The sequence below is a fragment of the Falco naumanni genome, chromosome 4 (genome assembly GCF_017639655.2).
Source record: "Falco naumanni isolate bFalNau1 chromosome 4, bFalNau1.pat, whole genome shotgun sequence".
NCBI classification, from domain to species: Eukaryota; Metazoa; Chordata; class Aves; order Falconiformes; family Falconidae; genus Falco; species Falco naumanni.
In genome coordinates this window covers 83118919-83143256 of record NC_054057.1, presented here as the reverse complement: position 1 = coordinate 83143256, position 24338 = coordinate 83118919, and the positions used below count along the sequence as shown (strand labels likewise).

At 44.3% G+C, this 24338-nt stretch overlaps 1 protein-coding gene across 3 annotated transcripts in view; it reads left to right on the top strand.

The window, feature by feature from the left end:
- Nucleotides 1–24338, top strand: part of TTYH3 (tweety family member 3) — a 74904-nt gene that overhangs the window by 21561 nt on the left and 29005 nt on the right. For all 3 annotated transcript variants that reach the window (XM_040593486.1, XM_040593484.1, XM_040593485.1), the window contains exon 2: nt 18600–18769. In XM_040593486.1, the coding sequence (XP_040449420.1) occupies nt 18600–18769 (170 nt within the window). The remainder of the gene's footprint in view (nt 1–18599; nt 18770–24338) is intronic.

The following is a 24338-nucleotide window of genomic DNA, read 5'->3' as shown; positions in this document are numbered from 1 at the left end:
CCAAACTTCATAAACTGAAGTGTCTGGGAGGGAACATCCTTTCAAATGTTTGGTGTGTTGAAGATAACGGCACCCTTCCTTTAATCAGTAGCCTTTTTTCCAAGTGCTTTTTTAACACAGTGCAGAGTCAGTAAGTCTGGGCTTTTAGGCATCTTATTTCTGTGCTCTGGTTGAAATAGCTCTTCCTGCTGGAACTGAAATAGGAAATGACCTGAGCTCCACATGCTGAACAAGAGGAAGATGGGGAGTGGCTTGCTGGCTGGAAACTTGTTAGTTCTGTTTATCTATTCAGTAGCTCAGAAATAATTACTTCTGAAATGTTAGGAATTTGGCTAGTGGGAGCATTTTTCTCTCCTATCCATGGAAGTATGATGCTGGGGAAAAAAACTGTAGTCTTTGTAAGATTTCAGTTATAGTAAAAGTTGTGGCTACAATGGTTACAAAACTTTATCCCCCAACGTGACTGATAGAGTTGCCTTGCATCTGCATCAGGAATATTAGTCTGAACAATGATTTCTACATGCCTGCTGAACAGAACGGCACTCGGATGATCCTACGCATGGGAGATGGCTGGGCATGCTTTAACCCCAGTCACATTGGCTTGCAATGTCACATTGGTCACTTACAGTATTTAAATGTTATGCTGTTATACCTGGGGCTCCATGGATGAAATTTTCAGTTAACTTTAGGACAAAGAACATCTTGAATAGTTTGGTTTTTTTCCATTAAAATATCAGCATACAGGACAATCAATATTCAAAAGAATTGCTTTACTGTAAATGTCATTAGTTACATTGATACTTTTGAATGCTTTAGTCTGAAGTGCATAAATATAAAAAGGACTTATCTTAATTTTGTGGGAGTCAATTTTTCCTAAGGCCTATTTGCTAGGGAGTAGGCAAAGGATTTATATCTTGGCTATGGCTTAAAGTTTGTCTTTTCAGTTGGGGGGAGGGGGGGCAGGGGGGAGAGAAGAAAAGAAAAAGGATGTCCCTGAAGGACAGGCTGAGGTGACCAACATGTCTTAAATATAAATTATGAGGTCTTCCTAGATGTAAATTATTTGCCTGGCAATCTGTCGGTGCTTTTATATTTGCTTTAGGGTGGTTGTGATCTTCAGACTGGCAGTAGTTCTCAGGGATGGCCGTCTTTTCCAGAGGGACAAACTTTTAAGTTGAAGAACGATTATAATAAAGGAGTTCTGCAATTAGTAGGCTTTTCCTCTACCTAGGAGAGCCATTTTTGTACCTGGAGAAATCACTAAGGCCAAAAGGACAGAAGACTAAACCTAGCTTCTCTAGAAATCATATGCTCCACTAGAGTGAGGATTAAAAATAGTTTGGGGAGCCAAGGTGGTCTTTGGTGCCTACAGCAATGAACTACATGAAATAAGCCGGCTTGAGTCCTGGGACATCAGAGGCTTACTTTGAGCTGACCTCCTGTTAAAGGACTTTAAAAGACAGCCCTTGCAATTCAGCCTGTCCAACTTGATTAGATTTTTATCTGGAGCCTGATTGAATTTGTGGACAAGATTATGAAAAGCAACATGACTGTCAATGAGGTGAGCAGTCTTTTAAGGGGAAATTCTCTAGTATCCTAGAGGGTAGTGCTTTTAAGTTCTTACGAATATTGGAATCCCTTGATTTGGTTACAGGTTTTAATAGGGCATTCTTGCTGCTGTGCTATCAATCATACTAGTGTAACGCATAACTTGCATGGTGCTTGTTATCCTGAACTTGGTGTTTGATTGAGTCTTAAATATCCTGAAATTGGAGGATTTTCTTCCCGCCTTAGCTGTTACCAAAGTGGTTTTAGCCCCTGGGATCATAGTGTTTTAGGGAAAAGCTTTGATCCTCAAGCACAAAAGCAAAAATAGCCTTGCTTGTTAGGGTGGAGTTGTGTCTGCAGTGTTTTGCTGCTCCAGCAGGCCAGAATGGATAGATGATGACCTCTGGATAGCTTGCTTAAACAACAAGTCTTAGTATTTGTGTAGCAGCTATCAAAGTCAGACTCTTATTTGAGGACATAAGGGATTTATAGCCTTTTTGTAAGATGGGACGAAAATGGAGGAAAACCTTGTCTTCCTCCTGTGGATGGGGTAAATGATGAGTTTTAGAAGCAACAATGCTGCCTACTGTTCCCTTATTTTCCTGGCGCTGTTTTAGTAAGTGTGGCATTGCCTACAGCTTGGAGACCCTACCAGTGGCATGTTGAGTGATTGTCTGAGCCCAGTGAGAGCCAGCCTACCCATCACAGTGCTGAATTGTCACAGCTTTTCACGTTGGTCCTCTTGGTTTTTTCTGTTGGTAAATGTTCAGTTTGTGATGCTGGAGAAGAGAAAGAAAAATCTGACACCATATATAGCAGCAGTTGTTAATGGGGAAAGTAGTACTTTGTCAGTACTGGGAAGATCTTGTTTGTTAAAACTATACTTTTTACATCTTTTTTTTTTTTTTTTGTTGAAGTAAAAGCAAGTTGGTTCAGAAAAAACCAGTAACTTATAAGCTTGAGAACTATGCCCATATAAATGATTACAAACCTTTTTTGACTACTGCCGAGTAATAAAGAAATCTAATCCTTAGCTGTCTGCTTATTAAATGTCTTTACAACTAGTTTTGCTGTATGTAATTCAAGGGACCTAACAAAAGATGTGACAGATTTTCAAATGAATTTGTACTTTTTGTCCCTAAAGTTTAAAAATGTTTTTGTACTGGGTATGCTGGCAGGATCTACTGCTTCTCTGACAAAGTATATGGGGAAGGTGCTGTATTTCTTGGAGATTTTTCTCTGTCTGAGACACAAAACCATTGCTGCTATGGTTATGTATGTGTGCATGCGGGGAATCTGTGATTTTTATCTTTAAGATATTAAATCTGCTCTTTGCTCTATCCCCAACAGAGCTGGCAGCATGGATTGCCTCAAGGGCCTCCCATTTCACTGCAGAGGTTGATCGTCTGGAGCCAGGCTTACCTGTTTGCCTTCATGCTAGTGCTTCTCATCTGCCTGAGTGCAGTGTGATCAGCTGAGGGGCAGGCGGTTCAGGGGAGGCAGTGACATAAACCATAGCTGTTTCTGCAGTGGTTTGACTTCTGGTTTATAAATAGTGGGAAGCAGGCAGTGGTTGTAGGCTGCATAAACAATTGCTGTAGTTACAGTTGTGTGATGGCAAAAGGGAGGGATGCTAGTGCTTCTGCACCCTCTAACACGCTTCTCTTTGCCAGGGTAGAGGTGAAGGTGACAGTGTGTGGGACTCCGGAGGACCATTGTAAAAATCTAGGAGTTGTATGTGCCTATATTCTGAAATACTTTCTCTCTCAAAAAAAAATTCCGTCATCTTCCCCTGCCACATGCTTGTAGCTTACCTGGGATTTTGTACAGGCCTCAGTAGTAGTCAGCATCAACTTGTCACACTCTTTGTACGTTCACTATGCTGCCCTAAGACCTTGCCGTGGTTTTTGGTTTTGTTTTCAGTGGCCAACTCTGGAATGTGACAGCAGAATTTTGACTTGCTTTCTTTCAGAAGTGGTAGAAGTTGGGCTGTTTTGCTGTTCAGTTTTCAGCTGCTCTCCTTCTGTTAGCTCTGCTTTTCCAAGCTGAGAGTCAGCACTGCAACCAGGCACTGTCAGTGAAGATACCTGGTCAGTAGTGACTGCTCAGAAGACAAGCTTCTCCTGTACATGCTGGGAAGTGGGGCAGAGGAGTTCAGGACATCCTTTGCTTGGCTCTAACTCTGAGTGCTTCTGGAAGATAATGATTTTTGGGTCTCGATGGAAAGAATTTCAGACTTTCCTTGTGCTAGAGCCCACTTTTTTTGTGTGTGTCTTAAATTATTTTTTGCTTGCATCTAATGGTGATTTGGTTTAGGTGGTTGTGCTAGAGGAAAGCTGTAACAAGCTTTCCTGCTGTGAGCTGTCGTGCTCAGACACCAGAACTAGCTTTACACCTCCACATGCATAGCATGCTTGATTTGTTTGTGGCTGCAGTGGTGGTAAGCTCAACAGCTGGATGAGCTGCTTTTCCACATGATGCCAATTTCTGTACTGTCCTGCTTGTCCTTCTGTGAGAAGCTGTGATCTTCTTTTGTAAATGTCGGTATGGTTTAGGACCCTGGGATTGGAGCCCCTTTTGTAGGAGAGCTGGAGCTGGGTAGCTTTCTCTGTTGTGACACTTTCTCCCTCGCTTTCCTAAATTAATGGGGTGAAACACCTACAAGAGCAGCACCTGTGCTGTGCAGTGCTGCCTTTGAGGAGTATTAATACCTCTTGGGTGTCAGCACTTCTCTGACCTGTGTCAGACACAAGCACAAGTGCACATCTTACCTCTTTCCTTCCACTCCATCCCTATTTCTGCAGTACCATCTTCCCGCTCACCAAGGAGAACCTGAGTTGTGGACTGAGATCGAAGATGGGATTGTCCTATACTGCTTTTGTTGAAATAACCCCGTGTGCCTGCTCTGCATCAACCCTGTCATTCATTTAACCAAGGTCCTGCCTCCTTTGGCTGTCTCTCCCTGATTGCGCTTCCCCCACGAGAGGTCAATCAATATTGCGATTAGCCGGAGCGCGGGAGCAGTAGCCGTGCTCGTCGGGTTGGGCTGTGGGGATGCGGAGGAGGGGTTGAGCGGGGAGCTCTCATGCGTGCTGGCAGCATCCCACCTCCTGGGCTCGTTGCTGTGCAGTTCTGGAAGGCAGCAGCCAATGGGATGCACGAGCATCGATGCAGTTGGGCTTGCCGAATAATTCCCGAGATGCCTTGTTTTCAGTCTGAAGCATGTAACTTCTCTACTGCTGGTTTGTTTTTTTTTTCCTCCTTTCCTTACCTCTCCTTTCCTCCCAGCTCAGCTGTCTCATTTTATTGTTTTGAGGAATAACATCCATGCTGTTGTCTCTCACTTGGTCTCAAATGGTACTTGCTGCATTTCTCATGCCCACAGAGCGACTGTCCGTGCTGTTCAGCGTGGGGGAAGATCTGTCACCTTTTGGTGCTTTGTGACTCTGTCAGGCGGGGTAGGTCATGCAACTGGAGGCAAACCTGGGCTCTGAAGGCTTGTGCTTTGCCTAGCCCTCTAAGCAAGCTGAAAATAGCCCTAAAATGGAGTCATCAGCCATTTCGTGTGCATGGGCTCTTCTCTAGTTACGTGTGGCAGCATGAATGCTGTGTAACTGCAGAATTGTTTGGGACCCCCGTGCAGGAGAGATGTGGATGAACAAGCATGCCTGGGGAAGGCCACTGAGATGGCTAGAGCTTGGCATGTAAAGAGAGGCAGGGAAGCTTGGTGGGACCTTTCAGCCTGGAGAGGAGGCAGCAAAAGGACAGATCCGTGAGCAACCTTCATACATTTGAGGGACTTGGAGAAGGCAGCACCAGGCTCTTCTCAGAGGTGTCCTGCAAAAGGACAAGTGACAACCACGGAAGTTGCAATGGGAAATGGCACTCATGTGGAGTCACTTATGAACGCTTTTTATTTGTAGTGCTGGAGCAGAGGCTGAGACAAGCTTTGGAAACTCTAGCCTTAGAGACACTTGAAACTTGCCTGGGCAAAGCTTTGAGCAACCCCATCTATTAAATTAGCCCTACTTTTAGCAGCAGGTTGTGCTATAGTGACCTCCAGAGGTCTCTTCTAGCCTATTGTTTTCTGTTTTATGGCATCTATGAAATTGAGGTTTGTCTCTGAGATCTCATAGCAGTAACATGTTGTCTTAGCGGAGCAAATGCTATAAAACTGCAGCTTTAAATGTGGGCATTTAACATTTATGGGAATTAATCTTTCAGGACTCTGTGGTGCCTATTTTCAAGTTACTGGGAAAAGACATGACTAGACAACTGAATACTGCTTTCCCTTTCCCCCTTTTCTGTGGGTTGCTGAGTTAAGGCTGAACGGTGCTGTGTTTTCCGACTTACCCACCACCACTAGTGTGATCTCTGTTTAAACAGTATGCATTACATTCCCATATTCTTCATATAGTTCTTTCAAAATAGTCAATGCAAACACATAAAGAAACAGTTATTCCTATTTCATCTTTATTAAAGTCCAGTGGTGTGCAAGTGGGTTACAATCTAACTGTAATGAAAAGCTAATCATCAGCCTTCTCCACCCTCTGGGATCCCAGGAGGTTACTGGAGCGGCACACTGCCCCAGTTTCTCCTCCTTATGTATGTGATGATTGATTTTTTTTTGTTTTGTTTTGTTTGGTGTGTTAAGCATGACTCTTGATAAGCTAGTTTGATAGTTGGCTGCTGTGTGTAGTGCCAGCACTTGACAGATGACTTTAGAGGGGGAAAGCAACTTAAGTAGCTTAATAGGATTTAGCTATGTCTACACTGCCCTGCCAGAGCATGTTATAAACCACTTTAGTGTGATTCCTTCTTAAATATAGCAGTGACATTAGTGTAGGCAGAACCTCTAAGAGAACTCTGGGAACTTTCTTGAAAAATCAGGCTCAAGATGCAATTCAGAAGAACTGGTGAATGAATGGATACCTGTGCAGGAGCTTGAGGAATCCCACCAGCACTGATCTCATGAGCTGGATAGAAGAATCTCTGAAGGAGGGCTGTGTGTGTATTAGTTTACCTATAAAGTGCATTGATTTCTAGTGGAAATGATGTGGCTGTCTTGGGAAAAGCAGAGCAGCTAATAAAAAAAAAAATGGACACAGTGGGGCAAATACCTGTTGCTTAACTGATGTAACTGCTATTACAGCAAAATAGCCCTGCATCCTCCTTACTCCCAAAACTTGGTGGTAATGGAAGCTGAAAGTGAGATGTGTTTGTCCTTAAATAGCTGATACAATCCCAGTACTTTAAAGTTTTGTAGGCCAATGGTCCATGACAACTTTCAGCTTTGCAGGCAGACAAGCCCCAAGAGACTTGAACAGCTTTGCTCAGTTGAAAGAAGACAGTTGCCTGTCTTCCCCTGACCCAGTCAAGAAATGGAGAAACTGTGAGAAGAGCTGCTCAGACCTGAAGCTGCGAAGTGGGATGCCCTCTGGACATGGACGTTGTGGCACCATAGTTGACTTGTAACTGCAGGTGTTTTAGTCTACATGCACATCTGCTGTTAGCTGTTTCCCTATTCTCATAAATGGCCTTCAGGAGGTGAATTTAAAAAGTGTATGCTCCCCTTTTTATCAGCGTGACAACTGGGCAGCAGAAGTGGAGGGGGAAGGCTGCGACTGCTTGCCAGAACGCTGCTCTTGAGGGGGAAGCATCTGACTTTACCCTGGTTGCTGAGAGGGCCATCTGCAGCTCGGCGCTACTTAATAGGGAGAGAGCTGTAAAGAAAGCATCTCTCTTCAAATTCTATTTCCCTTCAGTATAGCTGCCGGAGGCCCTGATCCCTTCTCGGCATTTGGCAAGGAGCCTGCGTGAGGCCTTTCTTTGCTTCCCTCGCGCGGGCTGCAGCGCCGAGCAGAGAAGTGGTTAATGACGCTCCCAGCCTTGTCAGTGGTGCAGAAACACAGGCTCCAGCTGTGACTGTGGTGGGTCTTGGCTAACTTGGATAGCTTTTTGATCTGCTTCCTCTGTTAGGCTCTCTATGGTATATTTTTTTTTCCCCTGGGTTTGAAGGTTCTCAATAGTGAATATTGGTTGTCTTTGTCCCTGAAGTTTTTTGAGCTTTTTTTTTTTTCTTTAAAGAAAGAAAAGGAAAAACCCCAAAATAAAACCAAGGAAGACTCAATGTGGAAATGCTTCCTGCACATGAATGAGCCTCTTTTAGGGTGAGGAAAATGTACAGCTTTAAATTGAAGGAAGAGATTTTCTCCTTCTTTTTGTGTTTGGTTGCTTTTTTGTTTTGAGTTTGTGGGGTTTTTTAACCCTGACTGCAGCAGTCTTCAAAGAGGAAGTTGAGTGAATTTATGGTGAGAAGTGTGGCACTTGTTTGCCTCTGACAGTTAAATGGCATGTTTGCGTTGTTTGTGCAAGGAGGTCAGCTCAGGTCCACAGTCAATAGATGGGTCAGAGGTCTGTGTTTCCCCCTTTCCCAGCTTACGGGAGGCATCCCTATGGGATATTGCCCCTTTCTAGTTCTTTGCAGCCTCTCCGCATGACTGACATACTGCATTAAAGCTGACTTCAAATAACAAATTATTTTAAGGAAGTTGTCATATGGACTGCTAGCTGTAGCACAATGGGCTGTGACTTTTTAAAGATGTAGGGCTGTTTGCCTTTGGTTTTGCTCTTTATCCCTTCCAGAGGTCAGCTGTCAGGGCAGCTAGAACAGTGTGATTTGCTAATGTCATCAAGAGTGCTGTTTCTCTTGCCCTGCCATAGGCTTAACATGTGTTGTGAACTACACCAAGTTTTTGCTGTGTAAACAGCATTTTGGCCTGCTTCAGTTGTGTAGACAAATGCCAATGAAGCTGAATGGGTTAAGTATCAATGGAAATGCAGTGTCCCATTTATTGTTGTCATTTTCTTGTTTTTCCAAACTTCTCGCTCTTGAGTCAGAAGATTGACTTCAGGTTGCACACTGAGCACAAACTGGACGTGAACTCCATGTTAAAGCACCAGCCTAGCCTATTCTCATCACTACTGTATAAAACCAGAAGCCCAATTACAGCAACTTACTTTCCTGTCCATTCAGTGATAATAGAAGCAGGTTATGAAGCCATTTGTGGTGGGTTTGTTATCTTGGCCAGAAAGTATCTCTTCCTAATTAATTTTTTTTTTGGCATTTGAAGGCCTCTGAGTTAAAAGTGTATGCTAGAGCTTCTTGCTGTAGCTTAAACCTTTTCCTAATTAGCTGCTGTTTAGGAAAAGACCTCTTCATAGTGCTGATAATATGCAACAAGTTACAAATGTTAGCAGGCACCTTAAGGTCCCTTTCAAGGCTAATCTTAGTAACAATCTGGAGTTTCCATGCCAATTTGGACTCTCTCTCAAGTCATTCTGCATTGCTTGTGGTTCAGTGCAGCAAATGTTATCCTTGAGTTCATAGTGTGCAGGACTAGATGCATGGCACAGAAAATTCCTAAGACATAAATGTGGTTAAAATGGTGCCTGCAGAGATGTTGCCATTGAGAATTTTCTGGGCAAGATGTCATTCTGAAAACGAATCGGGTACAACCCCACTGGCCCAGTGATGATCACGTTTTCTGTGTTTGTCTTATCTCTTGGGTTTCCTCATACTGTCTGTGTTCCTCTGTGGTACAGTTCAGGATGCTCTTGTAGTCCTTCTGATAGTACTAATTCCTTGTTTCTGGGTATAGCTGATTTAAACTAAGTGTTTAATGTTCTTTGCAGATCAGGGTCTTGCCGTAAATTATTGTTCTACCCTGAACAGTCTCCTTAAAAATGAGCTTGGTCAGTCTGAGTAGACATTGGAGTATGTTATTTACACGTAGGGCTTGGGAACAAAGGTAAAGTTGCTGCTTCTGTTAGTCTTGTTGTATTTCTCCCCAAAGTGAATGAGCTTCCCTACCTGTTTGGGCACGCCTAAGCAGATCCTGGTTACGGTCCCGTCAGAATTGCTTGGCGGCAGAAGGTTGCAGTGAGTCACGAAGGGAATGGGGTGCCATGCACGGTCCTGTAGTGAAAACCCATGAAAGGCAATATGCCCTAGCTTTCCAGAATCACTCCAGTCCAAGTGTGATGGTTAAAAATATCTTCTCTTAAATTTCCACATGAAGTTAATTTTTTGGAGACAAATCTGGAAACTCGGTGTGGGTTTTTTATCACTTGGGTGGACTAGTTTTGCCTGGGTTAGAGTTAATTTTCTTCACAGTAGCGAGCGTGGGGCCGTGTTCTGGATTTGTGCTGGAAGCAGTGTTGATAACAGAGGGATGTTTCAGTTCCTGCTGAGCAGGGCTTACACGGAGCCAAGGGCATTTCTGCTCCTCACCCCACCAGCGAGCAGGCTGGGGGGCACCAGGAGCTGGGAGGGGACACGACCGGGACAGCTGACCCCAGCTGACCCGAGGGATGTCCCAGACCATACGGCGCTGTGCTCGGTATATAAAGCTGGGGGAAGAAGAAGGAAGGGGTGGATGTTTGGGGTGATGGCGTTTGCCTTCCCAAGTCACCGTTACACGTGATGGAGCCCGGCTTTCCTGGGGATGGCTGAACACCCACCTGCCCATGGGAAGTGATGAATTAATTCCTTGGTTTGCTTGTGTGTGTGTGTGGCTTCTGCCTTACCTACCAAACTGTCTGTATCTCAGCCCATGATTTTTCTCACTCTTATTCTTCTGATTCTCTTCCCCACCCCAGTGGAGGGGAACAAGTGAGCGGCAGTGTGGGGCTGAGTTGCTGGCTGGGGTTAAGCCCTAACATTGGGGTAGATGAGGGGTGGCCCTGCTGAAACTGTTTTCTCTGAGCTGCTTTGATATGCCTGCAAGTCACAAGCTGCATAGAGAAGATGCCAGAAAAACATAGTGAGAGGAAGAATGCTTGTGCTTGCATCCTGTTCAACTAAATGCATATGCTGCTAAAAAATCCGAATAAATCTTTGCCCAGCAAAACTTCTTAACTAATATAAGTGGTATGATACTGTATCACTGAAGACAAACATCAAGTCCAAAATAATGGTAGAAGCAAGCAGAACTGCATTATCTACAGCAGCCATGCTTATGGAAATACTGCCATCCCTGATGATGGGATGGGCTAACGCTTTTGATGGATTGATGTACCTTTGGGAAGAGTTTCCATAACTGGGACAAGTTTTAATTTTCTGTTCCACTTCAGGGTGGCTCTGCTTATATCCGCTGCAACCTTCCCCTCTCTTCTCAGTGTCACCTTTATCCCCTTCCAAATAAAAATGATGTGTGGAAGCAGCCTGGCTGCCTGCTAAGGGGGTACTGCATGGTGTATGCAGTGTGTAGTGCCCTCCCTGCCAGACCTTTCCTGCTCTGCACATCAGAGCTGAGGGTTGAGCTCAGTGTCTTCAGACCCTGTAGTGGCTGATCTCTTCCAACTTGGTTGGCTGGTTTAAGAGGACATGATTAAGAAGCTGCTGTGAGCCTAAATAGGCATTTAATCTTAACCAGTGCCATGTCCTTACCTATCCAGCCCTGTAAATAAGGTTTAGGTCCTGCCAGGGAACGGTAGACTTGTAGATGATGCATGTAATCATCTCTACTGAAAGACCCTATCTTTGTGGAGAACTCTTGAAATGCACAAGAGCTGTACGAATATTTGGGTTTCAAACCATATCTAATAAGAACCAGCAACAGCTAAAGAGCATCTAGCCTGCAATAAAGCACAGGGTTCTTACAGCTGGAGTCTTGAAAGAAAATCCTTGAGGCTGGTGTCTGCAGAGTATGCATGGTCAGCATAGGTAGTTTTAATAAAAAATAAATATGCAGCATCCCAGCACTTTGCCTGATAGTGTGTAAGGATAGGCACAGAAGAGAGTGTGTGGGGGTGTCCCCTCTAAATGAAGTGTATTGTCTCTGAGAGCCCATGTTTGTAGGAGGGGGAAGGGAAAAAGGATGGAAATTGGATTAAGTCACTGGGCTTCAGGCCTAAGCATTTCCTGCCTTTTTTTTTTAATACACCAGTACTGCCTAGCTCACATGCTGGGCTGTGCAAACGTGCCCTGGTCCCTGTCTGTGTGCAACAGGCAGCTTGGCAGTGCCACATCTTGCCTTCAGGGAGTTCCAGGCCAGCAGGAGCATAGCTGAACTCCCACCGCAGAGCTGGGGATGGGGAACTGTCGTGGCATGGGAATTTGTTCAGCACTTGGGCTTGAGCCAGGTAACGCAGGCAGGGCTTGCTTATTCTTGAGTTGTAGGAGCACTAAATTCATACTTCCCTTATAGCATGGGGTTTCTTTCCATTATCCAGTTTGCTGGAAAATTGCCTTGCAAGGAGATTGTGTTTTAAGACTTTAATGGATGATACAGCTTTCTAACCAAGGAAATAAAGCTGCTTCTAAAAGACCTCAGGAAGAGGAGCTACTGCTGAGGGGGAATGTGTGAGCTAATCTGTTGTGGGAAAGGAATGTCTTGGTGAAACTGTGCGGATCTGCCACAGGTGAGCTGGGCAAGCTAAGCGTGGACACAAGCAGTGCAGGAGACCCACTGAATTTTTCCAGCTATCCTTTCGGTGCCCTTCACCTCAGTGTTCCAAATATTTATCTGCTTCTTGCATTTAAACAAAGTTAACTAATGGTCTTAAATTTGTTCAACTGGCAATACTAGAAGGAGTAAAGTTCTAAAGCTGAAGGCTTGTTCCCAGGAGGATTCCTTACACATTTGGCTGTTCTGGGATTTGGGGCAAAGACCTGCATGAACACTGATGCATCTGTGATGGCCGCCTTTTTTTTTTCTTTCTTTCTTTCTTTCTTTCTTTTTTTTTTTTTTTTTTTTATTTTTATGGAGCCCTGCAAGAGAATTTGCAGAATCCCCAGAAAGGAAATCCGCCTTTTCAGTGAGAATGCTCATTTGACAAGCTGCCAGTTCTGAGCTAAGCCTCATTTAATAAAGATTTAGTCTGTGGGGACCTGTCAGTGGAAACTGAATTTGGTGAGAGTGTCTCATTCTTTTAATCACTGTAGTGCATAGAGGCTTTCAGCCAGCATTATGGAGAAACTAGGGATAAGAACATCCAATTTAGAGGACCCCCTTACCTCTGGGAACGTTTCCTTGCTGTGTAAGATGGAGATTGCTGAGTTGGTAACAGCTAAGGGAATAAATGGATTGTTATTTGACTTCAACCCAATAGGACTTCAGTGTTCACTGCTGATTAGCACGGCTTAGATCTGCATTCGTGGGCAGGAAAAAAAAAATCCAACCCAATTGTTAAGCAAATCCTTTCTGCTCAGTGTGTGCCATCTCTCTTTGGTTTGTGATGTGAGATGCTCTGATGAATTCTAGCACCTGCCCCCACGTAACCTGTGGAAGTTGAAGTATGCAGACGTACCTGTGCTACACACTGTTTAACCACAGCTCTCAAAACTGGTGGTGATTGTATGGCACGTTGGTCACTGCAATAAAGTGAGTATCAGCAAGATTGTGTCTTTTTGGCCACTGCATTGCTGGCTTCTGAATTGGACCAAATATAAAAGCAGTGTTGAAAGTATTTAATTACAAAATAAGGGTCAGAATGTTAGTATGGAGGAAACGATGAATCTTTAATCATCCTAGCCTCCTTCTCAGTCATTGCCTGCACAAGGGCACTTGAGAAATTAATCTGAATTAACTGGAACAATAAATTCAAAACAGATTAGTTAAACCACTTTAAATGCACTAAAGTGAATTAAACTACACTGAATTAAGGCCATTCTAGTTAAGCTACACTAAAACCCTGTGTGAACACTCATTTGTAATTAAAGTGGCTTTAGTTCACAGCTCTAATACTAATTAACTGTGGGATGCCTTTACCTGTGTAGATAGCTTCTCAGTGTTGAGGAAGCTAGCCTGTTGGTTTAACCAACTTGGCTAAATGGATTTGAGCTGTCTAGTGATGCTAGGATATGTTTCAACTGTAGATCTGTTTTATTTTTATGTCTGCTGTATTGTTTTAAGGTGATTTAAAAAAAAAAAAAAGCATGACATAATCTCTGGCGTTTTCTCTTTTTCCAGAAAGGAAAACCAATAGCTAAAAAAAAAAAAGCTAAAGGCAAAATGTTGGCCTATGTTGCTTGCTCTAGTGTGGACTTGCCCTAGATATATATATATATATATATCTACTGCAACAGCGTGCTTTCTCTGGGAGATGTCTGTACAAGGAGAAGAAATGGTAGAACCTTGTCCCTGTTTCCATGGTGCTCTTCCATGCTGTTGAGGGATCCCTCATGAAGGAGAATACATCTCCGTACCGTGGGAAAACCTCTTCCACAGCATGTTTCCTGCCTAGCCTTGCTCCTCTACTGTGTTGAGTGCAGTAATTGGCCTGGGAAGGCCTGTCCCCCGGGCAGAGGAGATATGGATGATTTAGTGCTGAGATCAGCAGCGGTTTCCACATCCTTCCCCCACGTTATGTTTGCCAATACGCAGTTGGCTTTATTCCCTACCAAAGCCTGCATCCTTCTGTGGAGTCTGTGGGATGGAAGGCATCCTGAGGCACTTGAGCATCTCAACAGCCACCAAGTACAGCATTTTTCAGAATTGAAAATAAAGTCTGTGAACACACAGTAAGTTCAGAACAAGTTGAGGGGGTCATGTCACCAATGTTTAAAAAAAAAAAATAAATCAGTTTGGTAGGACATAGTTACGCATCATCTATGAGTATGTAGGCTTCCTAAAGATGTTGTGAAGTCTGGGGGGAAAAAAAATGGTGTAGGAAGTAGTGTAGGCATGATGCTATTCCACAGCAGTTTTTCTTCTTGCTAAGATGACTTCCGTCCTTCATGGAATAAATAGATGAGTGCTCCTTTGGCAGCAGCCCAGTTTGCTTCATTTGTTCTTCTGGGTGAACGTTTTTCTCTTCCCACACTCCTTTAACCTCTTCTCTCTGTTTTATTATCACAATCTCAAGTCGCTGCATGGAAATCCAGAAGGAACACTAGTTGCAGATTCAGTGGAAAGCTTAACTTTTGGCAAAAGTTAACTCTAAGGTAAAACTACAAACAGTTCTCAGTCTGGCAAAGATTAAGGCAGCTGTGTTGTTGCAATGCTCAAAAGCTGTAGCTGTTTTGTCCTGTGGGTTAGAATTACAAAGTTTTAAGGTGAAATACCTTATAAAACTATTGGTGGAAGATTAAAAGCAAAACTGATGCTTTTCAGGAACCACCTGAGTGCCTCAGCTTTGCTCTCAAATTTCTTAATGAGGTTTTAGTAGATTTTCTAACTATAGTAAAATAGCAGTGCTGTCCAGAAATCGCTATCATCTATTCCATGCAAAGAGCTGCTCACTATGCCATGCTGCTGTTAGTACAGTTAAGGTCTAAAGAATGTGGTAATTGGAAGTTGGATCGGTTGAGCTGGGTAAAACTTGTACTTCATAAATACATGGATTATTTTGAGCCCATGTGTATTCGGAATGAACTTCATAAAATTCTTCTGCTGCCAGGACTTCTTGTACCAAGTACCTTTGTGGTAGAGGGGGCACGGTAGTGTGGGGAAGGGTCCCCAAGCCAACACTCCTCTCTACAGCTGAGTGACAAACAAAGAGCACTTAAGGCAGTGCTAAGCCTTGACACTTGCTGTGAATGCAACCTGGTGTTTACCTTCCACATTAGTGTTGTGGCTGGTTGTTTACCTCCTACATTACTGTGTCATGGCTTTTTTTTTTTAGGCTTTCCCTTCTAAGGAAATAGACTCAAATGTATCTTACATATCCCTTTTTTTCATGTTCTTATGTAGATAGCTTCTTTTTGTGGCTGCTGGGATGGAATGGAGTATACATCCCTTAAGTGCAGTTTCAGCACCTAAAATTAGCCTTCCAGGACCACAGTCCACAGATGCATTCAGTGAACTAATGATGTGGATCACAGTTTGGAACTTGCAAGCTGAAAGTGGCTGTATCCTTTGTATAGACATTTTTCATCCAGTACACAAGGCTGTATGTTGGTTTAATTGATCCGCAGTAATGTAAGGTGTGGTCTCAGAGACCAAGGGGTTTTGCTAACTGTATACCTAATGATACACCCATAGATCAGCCTAGTATCAGCACCTATGGGTGCCCTCATACCATGTGGAAGCACTAACCAGCCCCTGGGTATTTTTCCAGGGGATGCTTTTGCTATTCACAGTGTTTCTTACTGTGGTGGTGCCTCTCTCTGTGCATGGGGACCTCTATGTTTTCTGCCCCTTTTTTGCCGCCTTATTCCCAGTGGGAGAGTAAATACCATGAATTCTGGCAACCATGCTAGAGTTGAGAAAGTCTATTAACACTGTAGCAGGCTGTCGAACACTGTCCCTGTACAAGACCGAATGTATTCAGGTTTCATGGAGCCTTTCCAAGCTAGCAATGCTGCGTGTGGTTACTTCATTGTGTACTGCTATTAACTTTTATTTTGAAAGTGCTTCCTAACACTGTAGCTTTGTCTCCTGCCAGTCTGGCTGATACCACTTGGATTTACACTCATTTTCAGGGACTGGTCTGTCTCCACTTCTGCCATTAGTGTCAGCATGATGGTAAAATGTTGCTCCTCCAAGTTGTCCCCATTTTCCTATAAGGGCAGTTCATGCATCATTTGCTATAAAGGTTCTGATAGCTCAGCAAATGTTCGAAGATGAAGTGATGCTCTTCTGTGGCAAAAGGCCCAGTGCATAGTTTTACATTTACTTGGGATAACGTGGGCTTGGATAACAGAGTCTCAGATTTACTATTGCAGAATGGAGTGTCTGAGGATTTATCCAACCTCAGCCCCCTTTTTTCCTAAATACTGTCGTTTAATCCTGACAAGCAGGCACAGGCATATCTTTGGTTGTGACCAGGCTTTCACTGCCAGCCAGCCTCTGGGTCCTAAACTGACTCATCAGTCAGCAAGATTAATAACTGCTCTGCTGGATGATTTCACTTGTTGTCATGGCACGTATCCATTAATGGAAAACAAATATTCTCTGGAAAATGAAACACAGATCATGGTGTAGTGGCCAGCCAAGTCCCTTTGGCCAGATGCATAAATTAAAGCATAAATGAAGTGTCCCTTCAAAACGAGAACTTCAGGTTGCTTGCTGCGTGGCAGTCTTCTAATTATTTTTTTTTCTTTTTAGTATTCCCTTTTTTTCCTTTTAGTGGAGGCTGTTCCCTTACATCTGGAGCTGCAGTGTGAATTTTTGCTGATGAAGAGTTGCTGGGAGGATGTTTTCAGCTGAGTTCATCTTTCCAGCAGTAATGCCTTTTAACTTGTGCAGGAAGGTTTGAGGGTGTGAAAAAAGAAGTGCAGGCAAGCAGTGCAAGAAAGCTTTGCATTACAGCAGCCTGACATGTTTAAAAAATAAAGAATATCCCCGAGGAGCTTTGGTATGCCAATGTGTTAAATTAGCATTGAGTGCTCATACATGGCAAGGCTTCAGAAGTGGGAGAACGTGGGGCTGCGAACGCAGCTTCCCTCTCGATGGCCCCTTTTTGCTCAGGAACTCAAATAGTGTGCACACCATCTGGCGTAATCATGGGAAAGGGGGATAGGGCTTTTTCCCTTCCACCTCCACTCTTTTCTGTTCAAGATCCCACAGTTTGCTTTCTACAGTGGGACAGAGTTTCTGCTGGTTAGTTTGGGAAAGTGGCACCTGTAAGCTCCCCCCATCCCAGTGGGCTTGATGGGCTTTGGGTGGGTTTTTTAAGGCTGGGAAAGCAAACAGTACATGGCTACGTGGAGTATCTCTGATGCAGCAGTTAGGTTTAACTGGTGTGGATCTCGTTATGTATGGCTGATGGGACCTACAGCCTGCACGCACTGGCGGTTCTTGGCTGGAAAGTATGTTGTGCGGCTCGTATGGTTTGCCAGGATAATAACTCAGCAGGGAGTACCTGTGGAGCAGAGCTGGGGCAAAGAAGGGGAAGGAGAGCCTATGAAGAGCAAGTTACTACCAGACCCTGTTAGAAATAGTCTAACAGTTAGAGTTTTGTATAGAATTTTGCTTTAATTGCAGCGTTCTTTGTTTTATTTCTTTGACCAGGAGGAGGTGGCTGTTTCAATCAGGAGGAAGTGTATAAATGTTCTGTAAGAAATTTCTGTGTGGGGAAAGAAGAGATACTGATTTTAAAAAACCCAAACCTTTGGTTTAGGTTTGGTGATACAGATCTATGTCTGTCTTCCCAATATCGGGGCAGCAGTAGGTGCCTTAGGTGCTTTCCAGGTAATTGAGTAATTTCTAATAAGTTGGCATTTGTCACCGCTACCAAGGATTTATGAAAAAAAGCTTATGGATGAAATAATGTCCTTGTTTTATTCACATGGGAAAGTGTGGCTGGGTTTGGTGTTAGAGTGGATTTAAATTATTTTTTTACTTTAACAAAATTGTTTTGCATGGTTTTTTTTTTATTTCACCCAGGATTATCTGAATAAAATAAAAAAATGGAATGGAATTAAACACTGCTTCCTTTCCGCCTGGGAACATCTGAGTAGAAATAAGTACAACACAGTAATTCAGCTTAAAGCCAGTATGTCTGTAGCATCCACGTTTGTTGTACCTATATATGTGGATGGTATATGGAGGGGTTTAAAATTTATTCTAGGTCTACCTTGAACAGAAGCATTGCATGGGGATTTGGTTTTTTAAAATCAATCTCACGCACGTATAATAAATTCCACCCCCTTTCAAACCCACTCATGCACTTGGATTTCTAATGAATAAGCCTGCATATTTATTCATGAAGATTAAAGAACTGTACAGATAGAGGCAGCTGGCTGAACTTTTTTTTTTTTTTTCCCCTTTAAATCTGCTGACCTCCGCTCAGGAGTAAAGAGGAAGCCCTCTCTGATTCACTTAGGCTATTTGCAGACTGGGATGAACAGAATGGCTTGGCTGTTTATGGCTTAGGTGCAGAACATGGTTTCATGGAGTGTGATCCAGAGGGGAGAAAATGGGGCTAAAAATCTCCTGATTGCATTTTAAAAATATACAAAACTCACAAAACAACTTGCTTTCAAGGTGTGCTTTCAGAAGTGCTGTCTTACTGCAGAGCCCTCAAACATCTGGGCCCCGATTCCCATCCCCTGCTGTGGCTGTGCCGTGGCCAGATGTGATGCCCATCTCTGTTTTCCGCAGGCCCTGTTGCTGTTGGGTGGCGTCGCGCTCTCCTGCCTTGCTCTGGACCTGCTTTTTCTCTTGTTCTACTCATTTTGGCTGTGTTGCCGCCATCGGAAGAGTGAAGAGCATCTAAATGCTGACTGCTGCTGTACGGCATGGTGTGTCATCATCGCAACCCTGGTGTGCAGGTACGGTCAATGCCTGAAAGATCTTCCTTCTTGTTTGGGATGGTGTTTTCATACCTGGTATGCTGTGTCTGTAGTTAATGAATGTTGGCAGTAATCCCTCTTTCCAGTTGGTATTATCTTTTAAACATCTGTAATGGATTTTCTTACTTCCTACAACTTGCTGAACTGCCTCGTGGTTTGATCCATGTGAAGAGTTACTGTCCTCCTCTTCGGTATTTTGCAAGCGGTAAATCAAGGACACTTGGGAGCTTATTGCTGAAATAGGATGGGTACAGTTGAAATATTTATCAGGTTTAGACAGTTTTCATAAAATCTGGTGTCCAAAAAGAATGAATACATGGAAGGGTAGATTAGGAAGAAAGAGGCACAGATGATTCTTTGGGGTTTGGAAGTATTGGCATTTGACGGGAGTGGGTATTGAGATTTTGCAGTCTGTGGAAGTCACTGCTGCGTTTCATTATCTGTACTAATATGCCATCGCCAAAGTTTGCTAGTAATGGTGCTAGTGTTGGCAACACTTCATGTTTTGACTGAGCAATAGAAGCTTTTGGAGGTGAGGTGAAAAGAAGGGTTGCTGAAAACCAAGAAAAATTAAGTCATTAGAGAACATGGGCAGAAGAAGTTAAAAATTTACATTTTGTTTTTCTGGCGTTTGGGTTTGGTTTGGTTTTTGTTGTCAACACAAATAAGGATCATCTTTCCTAGAAAGTTAACGATGGGGCATCTGAAAGCAGTGACATGTTTGCAGACTTCTGGAAGGAGCCTTAGACTTAGTTTGGTTTGACTTGGGCAGAATGAATACTCTGTACTCTACAGATGTGTGCCCAGAGGTTGAGCACTGTGTGTCTTACGATTCCAAGCATTGTCTACTCTTGCCCAAGACTCCAGATGGGTCTTAGTTGCCTCTCTGCAGGGCTGGGAGCAGTCCCCTATTCAGAGAGGAGAAAACAATGAGACAGCTGTGGTTTTGCAGCATCTTGTGGTTCACTTTTCATATCAACGGCTGGTAGGTGGTGGATCTGGTGTGTGATCTGTTTGGAAGCACGTTTTGTGCCGGCAAGGCTGAGCTGTTCAAGGGCTGGATCGTGCTACTAATGCATTTGTGTGTTTGCTCTTTCGTGGCACATACTTAAGAGAATAGAAAACCCCTGACGTACTGGAACAAACGCTGCAGAGCACACATTGTGCTGTGAGTTTAGCAGCTGGGGGTGAAACTGCCTGTAGAGGCAGGGGCTCAGTGTTGAGGAGAGCTAGTGCACTAGCCAGTATTGACATCTTGGCAGGGAGCTCTTCTGCTTTGCTGACTGGAAGTAGGTGCCTGGCATGGGAAAGCAAACCAGAGAACAACTTGCAAGGAAGAAATCTCAGCCTCCTTCATCTTTTTTTTTTTTTTTTTTTTTTTTCTTTAGTGATCTTAAGAGCTTCAGCTGCATCCCTTCCAATCCACTGATAGTGCTGTGGTCCTAACCCTTTCTTACAGAAGCTCTAGCTGATGCTATTTATAGGTGCTGCTTCTGCAGGCTCTTGTTAGCTATTGTTATGCAGCATATGTGTCCACAACAGCTGCTGCAGGATGTGGTAGCTGTGTTTGGTTTTAATTGTAGAAAGGGTGAGGAGGTATTTCGCACATTTCCCAGAGCATGTGAGAGACAATTTAAAGTTGGAAGGTCAGCATATAAATTCTGGTAAACTTGATGCGACTCCCAGTCAAGTCTGCAAGCTGGAAAACCTATCAGGCTCCCTCAAAATGGGAGCCACTGGTTCTCATCCTTGGTGTACTGATTGTTTTTGCAAGTATTAAATGCAGGAGTATCCTTAAAACTAATATTCTACCTGAATCTACAGTGATACCAGATGAATGTTTGTGGGATTTTTAAGTTTTAAATTTCCACTCTGAAGTCAGCATGCTTGAGCAATAGCAGGTGGTTGCTGTCCGTTGTGAGTGAAAGTGCTGCCCTAGTGCTGCTGCTCTCCTGCAAAGCTGAGGTCTATTTTCTGCCCTTGTTAACAGCAGCTGGATGTGACAGTGCACTCTAACTGGTGCCTCTTGGTGTTCTGTGCTCAGCATCTGGCTGGGAATGCAGGTAAGGCTTCTAACAAGTAAGGAATGTAATCTGTGCTAGCAGGAAGTCCCAGTTAGATGCCAACAGGTAAAAATTAGTCCACAGTATATATACTATCCTAGCTGTGCACTACATATAACAGAAGTGCCAGACCAGTAGATGCTGTTATGTTTCAGAGTGATGGGGCATAAACCTGTTCTGAATGTCTGCCTGACAGCAGGATGACCTGGGAAGCAGTTTGTAGCATCAAATGCAGGAGGAGAGAGGTAGCTTGGATGCTGAAGCAGCAAGAGTTTCCAAACAGCAGCTGGTCCTATCTGTCAAGAGTACTGTGAATCATAGAATCACAGAATGATTTGGGTTGGAAGAGACCTTAAAGACCATCGAGTTCCAACTCCCTGCCATGGGCAGGGACACCTTCCACCAGCCCAGGGTGCCCCCAGTCCCATCCAGCCTGGCCTTGAGCACTGCCAGGGATGGGGCACCCACAGCCGCTCTGGGCAGCCTGGGCCAGCGCCTCACCACCCTCACGGTAAAGAATTTCTTCCTGATACCTAATCTAAATCTGCCCTCTCTCAGTTTAAAGCCGTCACCCCTTGTCCTAGCAGTAAATGCCCCTGTCCAAAGCCCCTCCCCAGCTTTCCTGTGGGCCCCTTCAGGCCCTGGAAGCTGCTGTGAGGTCCCCCCGGAGCCTGCTCTTCTCCAGGCTGAACAGCCCCGACTCTGTCAGTCTCTGTCCATAGGAGAGGTGCCCCAGCCCTCTGAGCATCCTCGTGGCCTCCTCTGGGCTCACTCCAGCAGGTCCATGTCCTTCCTGTGCTGGTGGCCCCACAGCTGGATGCAGCACTGCAGGGGGGGTCTCACCAGAGCAGAGCAGAGGGGCAGAATCACCTCCCGCGACCTGCTGGCCATGCTGCTGGTGATGCAGCCCAGGATGCGGATGGCTTTCTCGGATGCAAGCGCACATTGCCAGGTCATGTTGAGCTTCTCATCAACCAACACCCCCAAGTCCTTCTCCTCAGGGCTGCTCTCCATCCATTCCCTGCCCAGCCTGTACTGATGTTGGGGGTTGCCCTGACCCAGGTGCAGGACCTTGCACTTGTTGAACTTCATGAGGTTCACATGGGCCCACCTCCCAAGCCAGTCAGGGTCCCTCTGGATGGCCTCGCTTCCGTCCAGCGTATTGACTGCACCACACAGCTTGGGCTGTTGTCTTCCTAGCTGAGAACTAGTTAACTCTGGTTAAGTCCAGCTGTGCCTTGTACATGCTTATCTAGGTAGTACTTAATCCCAGAGGGCTGTTTGTACTGTGGATCGCTGCTTCCTAATGACTTGATGTTTCCTGCTGGCTCAGCAAGAAGACAAAACTGGTTATCAGGAGCTCTCCAACAAAATATTTCTCCAATGGGTCTTCCCAGTTGCTCTAGCCACAAAGCTTCAGGAATTATTTGCCCAGATTATTCCTTCAATACTTAGTTCATTTAATTTCTAGTCCAATTTTGATAGGTTTCTGTGTGGGGACTTGTCTTATAAATCATCTTACCCAGCAACTAGATGTCCCTAACTCTCTCAGGATGGAGCTCAGCTCTGGAGGTGGGTAGGAAGCTTTGTGGTAGAGGATAGTTAAAAGAAATGGGTACAAATAGATGGTGAGAACTTGCTTTCTCAAGTGCCAGTAATAGCGCTTTCCCTCGTGTGAAAGTGCAAGGTAGTAATTAGTCAGACAAATTAACATTCCTCTGGAGAGCATGAAGTCTAAAAAGGGCTCTCCTTATGAAGTTCCTGTAATTAAAGATGACTTGGTGTAGTTAGATTATTCATTTCTAAGGATGTGATGTGAATGGCTAGTGTTCACCTTTTCAGACTGGTGACTGGGTACCCAGAGGGGTTTTTACTGTGTGCCTGTGTATTACAATGGGAGCATCTTGCCACCAGGAGGGATGTATATGCTCTCTGTATCAGATGAATGCTCTGCTGTTCATGTATACCTTGTCACCCAGAAAACTTTTTTTTGTAGGTCATGTTGCAAGCTAATTTGGAATTACACTTTATTTTTTCTTTTCTGGTTCCTGATCAAGGGACGTCTTAAGCCCATGTGACTCTTGCATGCAAACAGCAGGGAAGCTGTTCTCCAGACTTGAATTCCTGGAGCCTGCAGTACTTTAAATCCTACTGTTGTACCTGTAGGAGTACACAGAAATCATAGCATGCTGCTCCTCAGTCTTGCATCATGCAACTTTTTGAAGAGCTGGTATAGCACACTGTCTCTTTCTAGGGTGTTTCTGTGGGTGTACACTGGTGGTGATAGTGTTAAGTTCAGGTGTGCAGTGTTTTCTTGACTTAACATAAGTGGGTTTTCTAAAACTTATCAAAATGACTGGGTAGCCAAGTGACTTTTGAAATGCAGTGTTGAACAGCAGGGGCAACTTTTTAAATTACCTTGATGGATGATTTAAATTTTTTTTAAAAATATTCTTATTCAAAAACATGAGTGAGAAGGAAGACAGGGGAGAGGCGGGGGTAGTGGAAGCAACAGGAGGCTGACGAAGGTCGATTTTGGAGGAGTAATTGAGGATGGGATGCTGTGGATTCAGGAGAGGCGTGTGTAAGTGCTAGGGAGGGGAGTGTGACAGAAGCAAGAATAGCAGAAGTGGAGATGACTTTCCTATAGAAACATTGAGAATGCATTGGAGTATCTTCCAGAGGGTGCTAGGGTGGAAAAAAAGCTGTGTCATTCAGGATTACTGTTCTTGTATCCATGCTGCAGGACAGAAATGCAGCCTTCCCCGTTGGGTGGTGATTTTGTTATCCCATACTGGGAGATGGATCTCTTGTATCTTGGGCTGCTGAGCCTCCCGTGGTTTGTGCAAGAAGCCACGTGATTTGTCCTGACCTCAAGGACTTACACTGTTGGGTTAAGATGAGTTGATCTATTTTTACTTTAAAAGAACGTGCTTAAGTAGGAGGAGCCCCTCTGTTTCCCTTTAATCAAATAAAAGGTGGCTGAAAACCAGTGTAAATCCTTAAATCTGCTTTAAACAATAGCGACTTACACCGGTGTGTGTAGGCAGGGATTTGAAACAACTGTTGGTTTTAGGTGAAGCCAAATGCAAGCAGACAACTGAACAGCAACAGTTCTCTTCCCCCAGCCGCAGTTCCCCTGCTGCCTGCCCTTCAGCTCTGTCCCCCCAAGTCACACTGTGGGTCTGGGCAGCTGCCCCCAGCCTGGGCTTCAGGGATGGATTCCTTCCCCCTCTAGTGTGATAGAAAGGGGGGGAACTGCCACACAAATGTACAGCTTGCTCCTAGGAGCAGGAATGGCTGTGCAAGTGGCCCTTGCTAGCACAGGGCAAGCAGAGCTGGCTTTTGCTGGGCAGTAATGGAATAATTAATGCTTTACGCGTAGTTTCCAGTGAATGTGTGATACCCGTGTCTAGAGGAATTTATGACTTGAATTAAATGCCTTTTATCTCAATTCCTGTTGCTCTAGTGTTTTCTTTCTGGAG